At 44.5% G+C, this 12,481-nt stretch overlaps 1 protein-coding gene across 2 annotated transcripts in view; it reads right to left on the bottom strand.

The window, feature by feature from the left end:
* The window catches only part of man1a2 (mannosidase, alpha, class 1A, member 2), a 92,752-nt gene extending 80,401 nt beyond the window's left edge, over window positions 1–12,351 (bottom strand). Inside the window, exons 1-2 of one of the 2 annotated variants that reach the window (XM_060039976.1) lie at window positions 12,109–12,351; window positions 9,755–10,271 (exon numbers count right to left, since the gene is read on the bottom strand). In XM_060039976.1, coding sequence (XP_059895959.1) covers window positions 9,755–10,068 — 314 coding nt within the window. In that variant the 5' untranslated portion in view covers window positions 10,069–10,271; window positions 12,109–12,351. The remainder of the gene's footprint in view (window positions 1–9,754; window positions 10,272–12,108) is intronic. The other variant, XM_060039977.1, reaches the window with a different exon arrangement.
* Window positions 12,352–12,481: the final 130 nt, after the last annotated feature.

Raw genomic sequence — 12,481 nt, 5'->3', positions numbered from 1 at the left:
CAGGGGTAAATGTTCAATGGAAAGTGTAGTATACTATGCATGCAAATCAATTATTAAATAGCTTTGCCTTTTACTGTTATTCAGGGCTGAAAAGTGCATTGACAATTTAAAATGCATGGCAACTACTATTGGTTAGTTGAAAAGAATAATCATCATTGAGATTAAACATCTCTTCAAGTGTCCTGGCCAAGACGGGCAGCAGTAGCCTACAATCACACATAGCATACACACAAAACATAAGAAAAATAAAACAACTAAAACAGTCCGCAGGGGAGAGGGGGGATATTAATATCGCAAGACATTTCGGGAGGAGAGTAAAATTACATTTGTGTAGTCTTGTGGTGGACTCTATAGACATAATTCACCATAGGTGTTATTGACATGTTTTCGTTCTGTGTACATTATGTCTGACATACACCCTGACACACGGCAGACAGTTTCGATAGCACCAAGGAAATGAAGGATGTGACCACGTTTCCAAAGAGGGCTTTACTTTAAATTCTCTCTAGATTAAAGTAAATTAGATTTCAATCCCAGTTGAAAGAACTGAAAATGCTACATCGATTTAATAGACTTAGAATGTTTCAAAATATTTTGAATGAATGCTGCACTTAATTAAATTAAAGCACTACACTAAATATCAAGAAAAAATGTCATGATTTAATTACCTTGAGGCATAGAATCAAAACAAATTCTGAATCAGACCCGTTACATGTAAATCATAAGTAATTCAGGACGAAAACAAACTTCCGATAAGAACTGGTTTTGACATGATAATTTGTCTGTACATTCTTTGTGTGCTTAACAACACCATGGTCCACAATACACACCCTTTCTAAGTGGCACTAGAGTTCAGACTTTCATACTACTGCAACTGCTGGATTTAAGAAACCCTGGTTGGCATCGTTAGCATAGCATTGTTTAGATTTACACAGCGAAACAAGACCATAGAACCCATGGCTCAACCATACATCAGCTTATATTGGTGGGGGAACGAGTCATCCTTTACTCTATGAGTGACTGAGGGTTCCCAGGCTTCATAATCTTAAACCAGTTTGGTGTTTCCCCCAGGAAATGTCTTGTCAAGGTGGTTCAGGATGGGGGGGGGGGGGGGGGGGGGGGGGACTTTATGCCAGAACTATTGTTGTGAACAGTATTACCAATGCATTATTATCTTTATTATTTGTACCTGATGCAAGTTTTGTACTTATATTTTGTAATTTAAAAATATATATAATTTATTTTTATATTTTATATTTATACATTGGTAGTCAGGGCGGGGCCCTATTGTTGTTAAGGCGGCCGCCTTAACCCAACAGTGCTGGGGGAAACACTGCAGTTACAAGTGTTTTAGAACGCAGCTGGACACAGTTCTGTCTTGACAGTTGGGAGACTGTTACAATCCAGTACATCGTGTTTCCATCACAGACACCAAGCACACAGTACCCAACTGACACTAGCCATAAATACAGTAACTTCCTGTGCACTGCGAATCTACCCAGGAATATTTTAAAACATAAACCATTTAAAAAGGTCATCCGTGTCTCTATGGCAACAGTGTGAACCAGTCCAGCCAGCAGCTGGCCTCTGGCTGTTAATGGTGTTCTCTGCCAGCGACTCTGGCTGATAACCAACCAGCGTTTGGAGGTCGGTTCCACTTTATGTACACCACGCCTGCTAGCTGGTAAAGCCATGAAGGAGCCCAGATAATTATGCCGTTTTGCATGCCCCAGTAATCTCACGTGGCAAAAGGCTTCTAGAATATGACCATGACCACACTACGTCTTCACTTCTCAAAGTGCTTGTTTCAAATAAGCCCCATCCCATTGACCATGAAGAGCCACTCATCCAGCAGAAAACAGCTCTATCATCTCCAAAGCATACATTTATCTAGTAATTGATTTGTTTAAAAAATAAAATAGCTGTCAAGCCTGTTGTCAAATTAAAAAGAGACAGACTCATTGTACAACATAAGCCTGGTGTATTGTTTTGAGATAAACAAGGGTATATAATATACAGTAGGTTGTGTGTGTTTTGTGTAGGTTTGGACGATAAATCAATATTAATATCTATCGTTATCAAATCTGCTGCGATAATGGTGATATGATTTTAAATACATTTGCTCAGTTCAGGTCCTTTTGTCGCCTTGGACGAAGAAATTGTACCTCTAGGTCATACCACTTCGGTTATTTGGAAATTGTTCTGCTACCTGAAGATTGACCAAGCAAAGACTAGCATAAGGTGCTAATATGTCGTTGAGAAGTCCACAGCAGAACGGGAAACACCAGCGACTCCTCCACAATCTAAAAAAGATACCAAATGGCTATGTGGCAGGTCATAAAAAATATATAAACATTTAATATCAGCGAGAAAAGGCTGCAAGTGACTTGCAGAGAATACAGGTCATTAAGGAGCTGAGGTGGTAAGGGGTGAGGTCTCTTGCTAAAGGCAAGCACTCTTACCTACAAGAAGACTGTGGACATGAGATAAATGATAAAACCCAGGCCCTTTCAGCTGGGAGCCAGTACATAATCCAGCCTCATCCCTTTTCAAGCTGCTTGCCTGGAATAAACCTTTAGCATCATTTCATTTACTTCTTTGTTTCAAGATTGGCTAAAACATGCCCAGCTCCAACCAGGCTGGACACTTTTATGGAGAGAAAGTAACTGTTCCATCAGCTCTCAACTGTCGCACTGCATTTGCAGCTGGCCTCGCCTGCTTTTTGAATCAAATATGGATGGATGATAGTAGCAGTATCTCTCACATGGGAACAATAGAACCCACCCAGGCACCCATGCAGGGTTCTGGCCAGCTGAAGCTTGACTGCGTTAAAATAGAGGAAGGATGTTTGCATTAAAAGTAGGGGTGTAACGATATACGTATTTGTACCGAACCGCCACGGTACAGGCACTTCTGGGTGGTTACAGAGGTGGACCGCGGTGCGTAAATGTGGCGTACATAGCGTTAATATGGCGAATGTTTAGGCTTTTTTTGCGATGCAGAATTTAAAACTTGAAGTCGGAGTATACTAAATATACTACTCCGACTCCGTAATCCGACTCCGTAACTATGGAGACCCCTCGAGCATTCGCAGTTCTCCGTTGGGATGTCGGATACGCAATGCAATTCGCCACCAGATCGATCTTATAGGTTGACTACAATGACAAACCATGTAAGTAGTGTTGTAAATAAACTTCCAAAGCTTTTCAAATCTTATTTGGTGTTTTATTGGTCCTTATAATGTGCAAAGTAAACAATGTACTAAGTAAATAAGGTAAATTATTTTGTTTGAGGACCAATCACGGCCCTTGCCGTCTCCGTTGATAAAAATATTGGATGCGCATGTAAGCTACGGAGAGGCTCTCCGACAGGCTCTCCGGACAGATAGGGCTCTCGATGTCTACGTACAGCACTTTAACATGCACACGAATTTGAAAAGGCACCATCCAGGTGTTGCTATCAACATTGCTGTGGGGAAAAAAAGAAAAAAGTGCAAACACACGATATTATTTCAACAACCCCTGTCTGGGAATTCAGAACGGGCAAATGCCATAACCAAGTCTAGTGGTGTTTTCATTGCGGCTGATCTACGACCATTCTCCGTTGTTGACAAACAAGCAGTTTTTTTTAATTTTTCCCGTAACTATGAACCGTACCGTGACTTCAAAACCAAAGGTACGTACTGAAACGTGACTTTTGTGTACCGTTACACCCCTAATTAAAAAAGTGGTTGATTTTGAAGTCAGCCCTGGCCGCAGCTACTCAGATAATTTAAGAGGACATATTAATAAAAATGACCCATTCCTGGCCCCTCGACTTGTTAGCTAACCCTCTCGTTAACCATGACTTTAGTAGAGGAACAAATCAGAAATCGGGAAGATTGATCAGAACAATTGATCAGAACAGGCCATTTTGAAAATTCCCTGGCCTGGACGTCAAGGACGTCAAGGACAATTAGCGTAATCCAGCCCCTCTCAGGTGAATGACCACTCCCATTCCAAACACAGAAGATGTTCTGTTGAAGGATGCGTGAGCTCTGTTTGAGCAGTGGTTGACTGGTGTCCCAAAAAAGTTAAGCTTTTCGGACACTTATAACGCCACGGTGTGGATGTAGAGGAACCGTCTGCACAGTCTCTCAAAACCAGAAAATGACAGGACAGAGTGGATTCATTTTATTTTTAATGGCAACATCCTGGCAACAGTCAGCTCATTTTTATTTTTTTATGTGTGTGATAAACACTTCAAATCGAATTGCTTCCTCAATGAGTGCCAGTTCACAGCCACATTACATCTAATGTTTACGCTTAAACATGAACGGAAATATAGTATATACATGACGAAAATAATGCAGACGAAATTGTTGCAGCAGAATTGTTTACATCAGACGTGAAGTGAATATGTGGCAATTTCCAATAATAATGGCGCCGGCCAAATTACGGATGGACGTTCAACCTCCATAGCCTTGTGATCTTACACTCCCTCCTTTCACCACAATACCCTTTTACTTCGCATCTAAGCGTAAATTGTTGAAGTGGGTGATCATTATTATTACATTCATGTTCGGAGACGTTGGTTTTTGATGTTGTTCCCCTGTAGTTGTTATCTCCTGTTAATAAATAAAAGATGGCTCACTCTTTTGGAGAAAGATGGTATCCAAAAGGAAACTGAAGGAATACAACTGCACGCCTCAATGTACTCAAAAGCAACCTATAGTCACGTAGAGTAGTGCAAGTAAACATTGGCTTGTAGCGCCGACTTCTATCGAGATGAATGATCAATACAAATAACAGATAGCGATAATTAAGGGTTAGGAACATTAAAAGGCTGTAAAATCTGCCTAAATTGGCCATGGTGACTTTAACTAAGCTCCTGATTGTGATTGGTTAAGCAGCTTTATTCGCTGACTAGATACGTAAAAAAAAAAAGAAAACAAAGAATCCACTTTACTGCAAATAAAATGCATTTTGCTTTTTCACAAACCGTAAATCGTGTTTTTGTGTACAGCCCCATGATTTGTAATGTTAACAGTTAACTACTTTTTCTGGAGGGGCCTTCATGTTTACAGTTAACTACTTATTCTGGAGCAGCCTTCATGTTAGCAGTAAACAACTGGTTCTGGAGGGGCCTTCATGTTTACAGTAAACTACTGGTTCTGGAGCGGCCTTCATTTTTACTGTTAACTACTGGTTCTGGAGCAGCCTTCATGTTAACAGTTAACTACTGGTTCTGGAGCGGCCTTCAGAGCAGTGGAAAGCAATCAATTAAAGATGATTATCAAAACTGTTTACCATACAATTCTCTCTTGAAAGACTATCAATTATCAATTTGAATCAATTATTAACGGTACAAGGTTCCACCAAGGACTGGTTGTCTTGGTCATCTGCTACCTCCTATACTAAATATATCAGGTAGACCTCTTAGTTCTCTACGATTGCTTGCTTTAAATCTGTGAGTTTATGAACACTCAGTTTAGTGTTCATCGTGGTGTAGGACCTCTGCGTACATCACTCTGTTGCCTCAACTTGCCCTGTAGCAGACCCTGTCTCCATCTGGTCTACTATGTTGGCATCGCTCTGCTATGTTACCAGCACCCACCAGCTAGCATTCCATTAGCCTACTTGCTTATCGCCAGCTACCAACATACCAGCCACCTAGCTTACCACGTACCGATAATCGCACTGCGTGTGGTAAACTTGTCGGTTGAGTCTAAATGTATCCATTATAAATAAGGGACCCCATGCATAATTCACTATTCAGCTGCAGGGCCATACGGTTATAATGCATCAATTGGGCTTCATTTATTCATGATTTCATTCAGTCTCCGGTAAGCAAGAGATCCCCATTTCCCTGCTAATTGCCCTCTATAAATGAAGGACGATAAAGGAAGATGCCAAAATGTGAAAGGCCAGCCAGGAGGTAGCTTGATAGGATATTGGACCCCTTTTAATCAAATAAGACCGTACAGACATTTTGCAAACTTTACCAATACTGTGTAAACACTAAACAGTACAGCGAAAGTATGATGCTGTGATAGCGATAGCTCAATTAATAACGATCACATGAAGGCTTTCTTCAATCCTTAGAAAAGCACTGTAGACGCCTGTATACTCCATCAAGAGACAACTTTACAGAGATACAAGCAGGTTGAACAAGCAGGCTTAAGGCCTCCCTGCAGGTGAAATTCAATCACTGACACCAGAATAGATAGATGGGTTCCGGCTGAACCCTTGCAACAGTGGAAACCAAACAAGCAAAATCATATGTGACTGATCCAAGAATTTGCTCTTTCCAATCCCCCTGTAATGTTGCCAAAATCGAACACCCCCTCGGGCAGACAAAGGGCTGGTTGAGAAAGCTCTGTCCTCGGGCCAACAAAGCCAGGACGACCAGGCCAGAAATTTAGGAAAACTGGGCAGTATTCTTGACACGTTGTCCCGCCTTTATTGACCTCCTCCGTTATCAAGCATCTGCATCATCATCATCATCATCATCATCAACATCTTCCTACCCAGTTAGAACCAATGGAGGCAAGCCCTGTTGTAAGAGGGCCAATAGGCTGCATTCTCTCAGAATGAGGTAATAGCTTTATTAAGGGGCTTATATGGAGGCAGGGTGGTGTTCCAGGACATCTGAAATTAAGGTGAAACTGTGCCTGCTCCCATGGGTCTGTTTAAACACCAGCGCAGCTCCGTGTCCTCTGGTTAAGCCCCTTCTTCAAAAGTAACCAACAAGAGCCTCAGGGTTTTAAGTATTAAACAGCTGAGTCAGCCACACACATGCTGCAATTAAGGCTTTTCCATAAGCTGCTACAAGCAAGGAGCGGTAGAGGAACAACTGGGACACTTATAGGAGGTTGACGTTTGAGGAGCACTATTCAAGACATAGCATTAGTATAAAACTAAATTCATGAGATCTCAATGCCATTGCTATTCCAGCCAATTATTTCATGTTCGGTAACCCTTGACTAACATCTACTATACTGTGAGAGTAACAAAGTCTTATATTGCCATGGACATCAAGTAGTCAATTAGTCAAATTATTTATATTGAAATTTAGACACATGGACTTGTTGACATTAATAACTTAACGACAGATGAGAAAAGAAGTCACTTCATATCTAAATGTAGTACAAAGTGTAATCGTTGACACAGAGATTGTGCCGACTCTTGGGTTCCTGCCCATCAAACAATACCCTGCTCATTGTCTAGTTTAACAGAAAGCACCCAGAAAAAGAACACTTAAATCCTACTATCAAAACACTTCAGTTGACTCACTTCATAGTGACACAAGGACCTCTTCCTGCCTCTTATCCAGTGGCGCGTCTCAGCTGTCGTCTCCCCACGCTCACTTTCTTCGGACAATCACTAAACCAAATTTATCGATAATGGGCACGGACTGCGCTAGCGGTGTGAAGACGTAATAATCACGGACCTCGCACACGGGTCTCACGACAATCTACCGATGTTTTTACATCGGTAGAGTGAAGAGTGGGCAAATGGAATTCCACTACATCTGTGTGCAGCAAACTTCATAACCGGCGCCTCAAGGCAACAATACGCTGAAGTTAACTGCTGCAGAAAGCATGGGGAGTCAGGGGAAGGCTTTCCATTGTGGACAGAGAATGAAGAGGTGCCTGACCAACACTCAATGCTCGCTACTGAGTACCTGAAGATGGAAGCCCTTTAACACCTGTTGTGGCAGCAGCACAGCCACCCCATCGGGATGAAGCAACAATATAATGGGCCTTTTGAAGCCACATTCAGATCAGCATCTTGCAGCCTCGTGCAAGTGAAACAGGATATAAGAGTCGGTGCAAGGAGTGGAGGGGTTTGATTTGATCATTAAGAATTATAAACTTTAAAATTACACCAGGCCACAACAGTGTGGTTTTATTTACTTTGTCTTACTTGGGGATGCAATCACACAACAATATCTGCTTTGGATGAAAATGAGGAAATTATTTTACCTTGTTAGAAATTAACGGACATTAACAGATAGCACATGGTACAGAACACGGCAGAGAAACATGGACAAAAAGTTGGACAGAGACGGCTTATGCCGCTTTTCCACCGCACATGTAGCTCGACACGACACGACTCGACACGACACGACTCGACACGGTAGCAGCACGGGTGCTTTTCCACCGCAAATAGTACCTCCTGGACGTGGGCGGGGTCGGCTGCGCGAAAGGGCCGTGACGTATTTGTGTACGCGACGCAAACAACACATACGCAACCCACACATGGACAGAACCCACATAACAACAATGGAGGACATCGATCGCATTACTATTATTAGCTGGCATGTTGAAGAAGTTGGAGAAGTGGAACATGTTGGCTGCGGCGCTGCTATGGATGTTACCAGCATGGTTGCCATGTCGCTCTCGTGACTTCGTCACACTCTCTGGCCAATCAGTCGCCGGCCGTCTGCCGACGTCACCTTTTAGCATCGGCTCAGCTCGCTTGGAACCTAGAGCGAGTAGGTACTAGAAAAAGCAGCCACTTCAGGTACCAGATACCATGGTACCGCGGTGGAAACGCAAAAAATGCGAGCTGAGTCGAGTCGTGTCGAGTCGTGTCGAGCTGGTACCATGCAGTGGAAAAGCGGCATTAGACATCTAATAGTTCACTGCAATAAAGTAGCCGCAAATAACAAAAGCTAATGTAATATATCATCCTAAATCTAAATGAGTTGAGTACTTAAACAGCTGTAGCTTACATGGCAAAATCAACCGTGAGGTTGCCAAGCACTTTTATCCATGGTACAAACAATAAAGGTTTAAATCACTTTATGACGTTAAAGTAAGGACGTTGTTAGATCAGGACACTGTCCTACACCTTAGCTTGGCGGGTGGCATGCGCCAGTTGTCAGTGAAATGCTCAAAGTATGCTAGATCTACACAGAAATAACAGATAAATTCTATCCTAGATTAATTCTCCCTGTGTTTCCCTGGAAGTAAATGGGATATGTTGGTATTGACAGTAGGGCTGTAGGCTCAAATTTCTACCAACTCTACGACCAATCGGTTGATTGGTGATAGAATATAACAAATATTGGGCCACCGTGCAGTACCACTCTACCTGCTAGCCGAAACAGCACCCGAGTGCTGTTTGGCGAAGGTCACTCTTGGTCCGAATCCGACTCAGTTATGGTAGTGCGTCAATATAAAGTGGGTCACCACAGAGCGCCACGCTGTGCAGCCTCGCGTACTGTATAGATAGCACATTTAGGTTCTGTTCCGTGTAAAACATCCAAAATGTTGTTGGTGGTTTTTGGCCTCTAAGGTTGGCAAGTTTCTGCAGATAACATGACAGGAAATATATCACCATTGCTGTGCATGTGCACAGCTATGAAATACACGTCTCCTGTTGCATACTAATCATTTCATGGAAGTTGTATTTCAAATAGCCAACAATGGCAACGATGAACTCAAAATTGGGAAGGTTATTGTTCAATGGGTTTGTCACATGACTGCTTTCCACATGTTTAAATGTCCTTTTATTGTGGAAAGGGGAAGGGGGCCCAGGGTGGTCCCTGGATGAAGAGATTAAGACAGCAAAAGAAATTACAAATGTATTCGCCAGCCTCAAATATTTGTCATACTCTAAACAGGGCTTCACTCCACCCTGAACTGTGATGACATGGATGGATTTTCTATGCCGGTCATATTGACACATATACTTAAACAGCAGGTGCAGCGACCTCATCCAGAACAGGCAAACAGTGAACAGCACAACGCAGCGTTTCTGCTTACCTGTGTCTGTGCTCATCGTGTCCTCCCTGCCCGTGTATGACCACCTGCCCCGCGGCGTGCTTCCCCACCTTGGGGGCGTCGATGTGGGGGATGAGCACGTCCTCCAAGCCCAGGTCGAATCGCTTGTGCTTGGAGTTGTCGGGCAGGAAGAAGAAGGCCCCGAAACACAGCGTGATGAAGGCACTGAGGATGAGGAGCAGGATGAACTTCTCGGAGAGCCTCAGCGTGGCGCGATGGTGCGGGAAGGAGGAGGCGCCAGGCGAAAGTGCCGGGATCCTGCGCCCGGAGAGCGGCAGCAGCGCGGGCGTGGTCATGATGTCACTGGAGGGGGCGGGGGTAGCTTGGGAGGGCTTTGGTGTCTACAGGTGGAGCCGTGGAGCTTGGTGTAGCAGCAGGATGAAGCAGCCAAGACAAGCTGTATTATCTCATCCCAGCGGTGCCCTGTCCACAAACCAAGCCGGGCTGATATCCCTTGCGGATGGGCTGTATTGTTGCCAGGGAAACGGTCATCTCGGTTCTGAAGGGGAACACAGCAGGTACTGAGTGGCACCAAAGCCTTGAGATGAAACATTCCTTTGCACATGTGCCATGTGTGTCATGGTGAATGAATGGCAACCCATTAAGGTAATGACATGAGATGGAGTGGTCATTGAGTTACCTTAACAGGTTTTTACTCCTTTCACATTGTATTTTACACTCAAGCTAAATGGAAAGTGAATGAGTTGCAGCTATATAATTAGAATTTATTTCGTCAAATATAAGGCAGTCATCTCAAAGTCGAGGATGGCATGTTATATTAGCAAATGCATGCTGTCAGCGTTTCAGCCTAGAACATTTAAAAAATGTCAGCATTAACATTGACAGTTCTCCTGAGTAAATAGCTATGATAGCCAAGATACTTGAACGGCGTGAAAATATGTGAAAGACTCAAAGCTCAAAGGGATAGTCTTCCGATTATTTTATTTTTTAAACCAGTACAGTGAGTCGTGAGAGAAACTGTATGTCGGTGCAGCGTTACAGATTGTGCAACAGCAGAGCACCGACCGAACACCTGCCGCCTCTCCTGTGGCGACGGACTTGAAGTACGGACGCCGCGGAGCGCTTAACTCAATGAACCAATATTCGTTGTAGATGTTGGTCGGATATGGTGCCACCATGGTAATACACATTTGAACATGAGATCAACAGAACCTGGGGCGTGGTGTGTCCGCCTGTCGAAGACAAACCGTTTGATCATTCAGCTCCATCAGTGAGACTCAGACTACTGGACACGGATGCCCAATCCCGAATGTAATGGACATATATCAATGCACACATCGTTTAATGTCCCTCGCTATCCTCCAAGTCATTCATTAAAAAAAAAAAATAGATCGCTAAACGTCATGCAATCATCACCGCAAGATGTATCAGAAACTATGACGTTACTTATAGCATTGAAAGGAAAACACCGTGAAGATGATTTCGGTTCACGTTCATCAATTAGGCAAAGCTGAACGGAAACATAGCGTTTGCCAAAATTATTCCATTTATTGAAAGGATATTATAGTATCCTGTCATTCGTAACAAGCTAATTTACGGACACGGTGTGTTGATCGAGGCCGCTGTATTTATGTATTCCGCTGGCCTCCCTCCCCCCGGCCTGCGTCGCTCCCTCTCCCAGGCCCGTCGCTCCCTCCCCCGGCCTGCATCGCTCTCTGCCTTGGCCAGCGTCGCTCCCGCTCCCCGGCCTGTCGCTCCCTCTCCCCAGCCAGCGTCGCTCCCTCTCCCCAGGCAGCGTCGCTCCCGCTCCCCGGCCCGTCGTTCCCTCTCCCCGGCCCGTCGTTCCCTCTCCACAGCCTGCATCGCTCCCTCTCCCCGGCCTGCGTCGCTCCCTCTCCCCGGCCTGCGTCGCTCCCTCTCCCCGGCCTGCGTCGCTCCCTCTCCCCGGCCTGCGTCGCTCCCTCTCCCCGGCCTGCGTCGCTCCCTCTCACCGGCCTGCTCCGCTCCGCAACTCCGCACAATACCAAGTTCATCCTCCGCCGCTAGCACGGCGCTAGCCTCGGCTGTGTTAACATAACACACAACACGGCTCATGAAATTACTGATGTGAGTGAATCGCCGAGACTGCACAATAATTATTGTGCTCGCATGAATCTAACAGGGTTTTAGCTTGAAATGAATGCAATAATTCAGCTCTCCCCCCCCCCCATCCAATGTGTTGTTGGTAGTAGCCGTGGAGCTAATGCTACAGGCTGGTGGTGTACCCGTAGAGGCGGTCCTCTGAGGCTGTGCTGCTAGCCGTGGAGCTAATGCTACTACCAGACGGGTCGTGGACCCGGAGAGGCGGTCTCTCTGTGGCTGTGTTGCGGCATCACCTTTCATATGCTGGACGAAAACCGAGGCGAGAGAAGCTTTTTAGTCCACCTTTTAGGAATTGACGTTTATCAGATGTCCTCATGTCCACAATGAAACGTTAAAGCGCGATATCCAGTCCCGATGCGCCCGTTGATATAAATAATTGGCGGTATATTGGATGTTGATGGTGGGTCACTGTCAGACAGCGACCGCCGACTACTAGAGCTGCTGCTGCTGCTGCTGCTTCAGCTCGGTGCTCGAACATCCACTACTCATCCTGGCCACATTAGGGACCGTCTGCCAATTTCTTCGGACACATTCTAATCTGGACGACTCGGGATTTTTGGCACATGCTGACATCTTCAATATATTTTAGCCAAGATAACAAAAAAG

This window comes from Gadus macrocephalus, chromosome 20 (genome assembly GCF_031168955.1).
Source record: "Gadus macrocephalus chromosome 20, ASM3116895v1".
Taxonomy (NCBI): Eukaryota; Metazoa; Chordata; class Actinopteri; order Gadiformes; family Gadidae; genus Gadus; species Gadus macrocephalus.
Note: the sequence above shows the minus strand (reverse complement) of the source record. Positions and strands in the feature narration are given on the sequence as shown.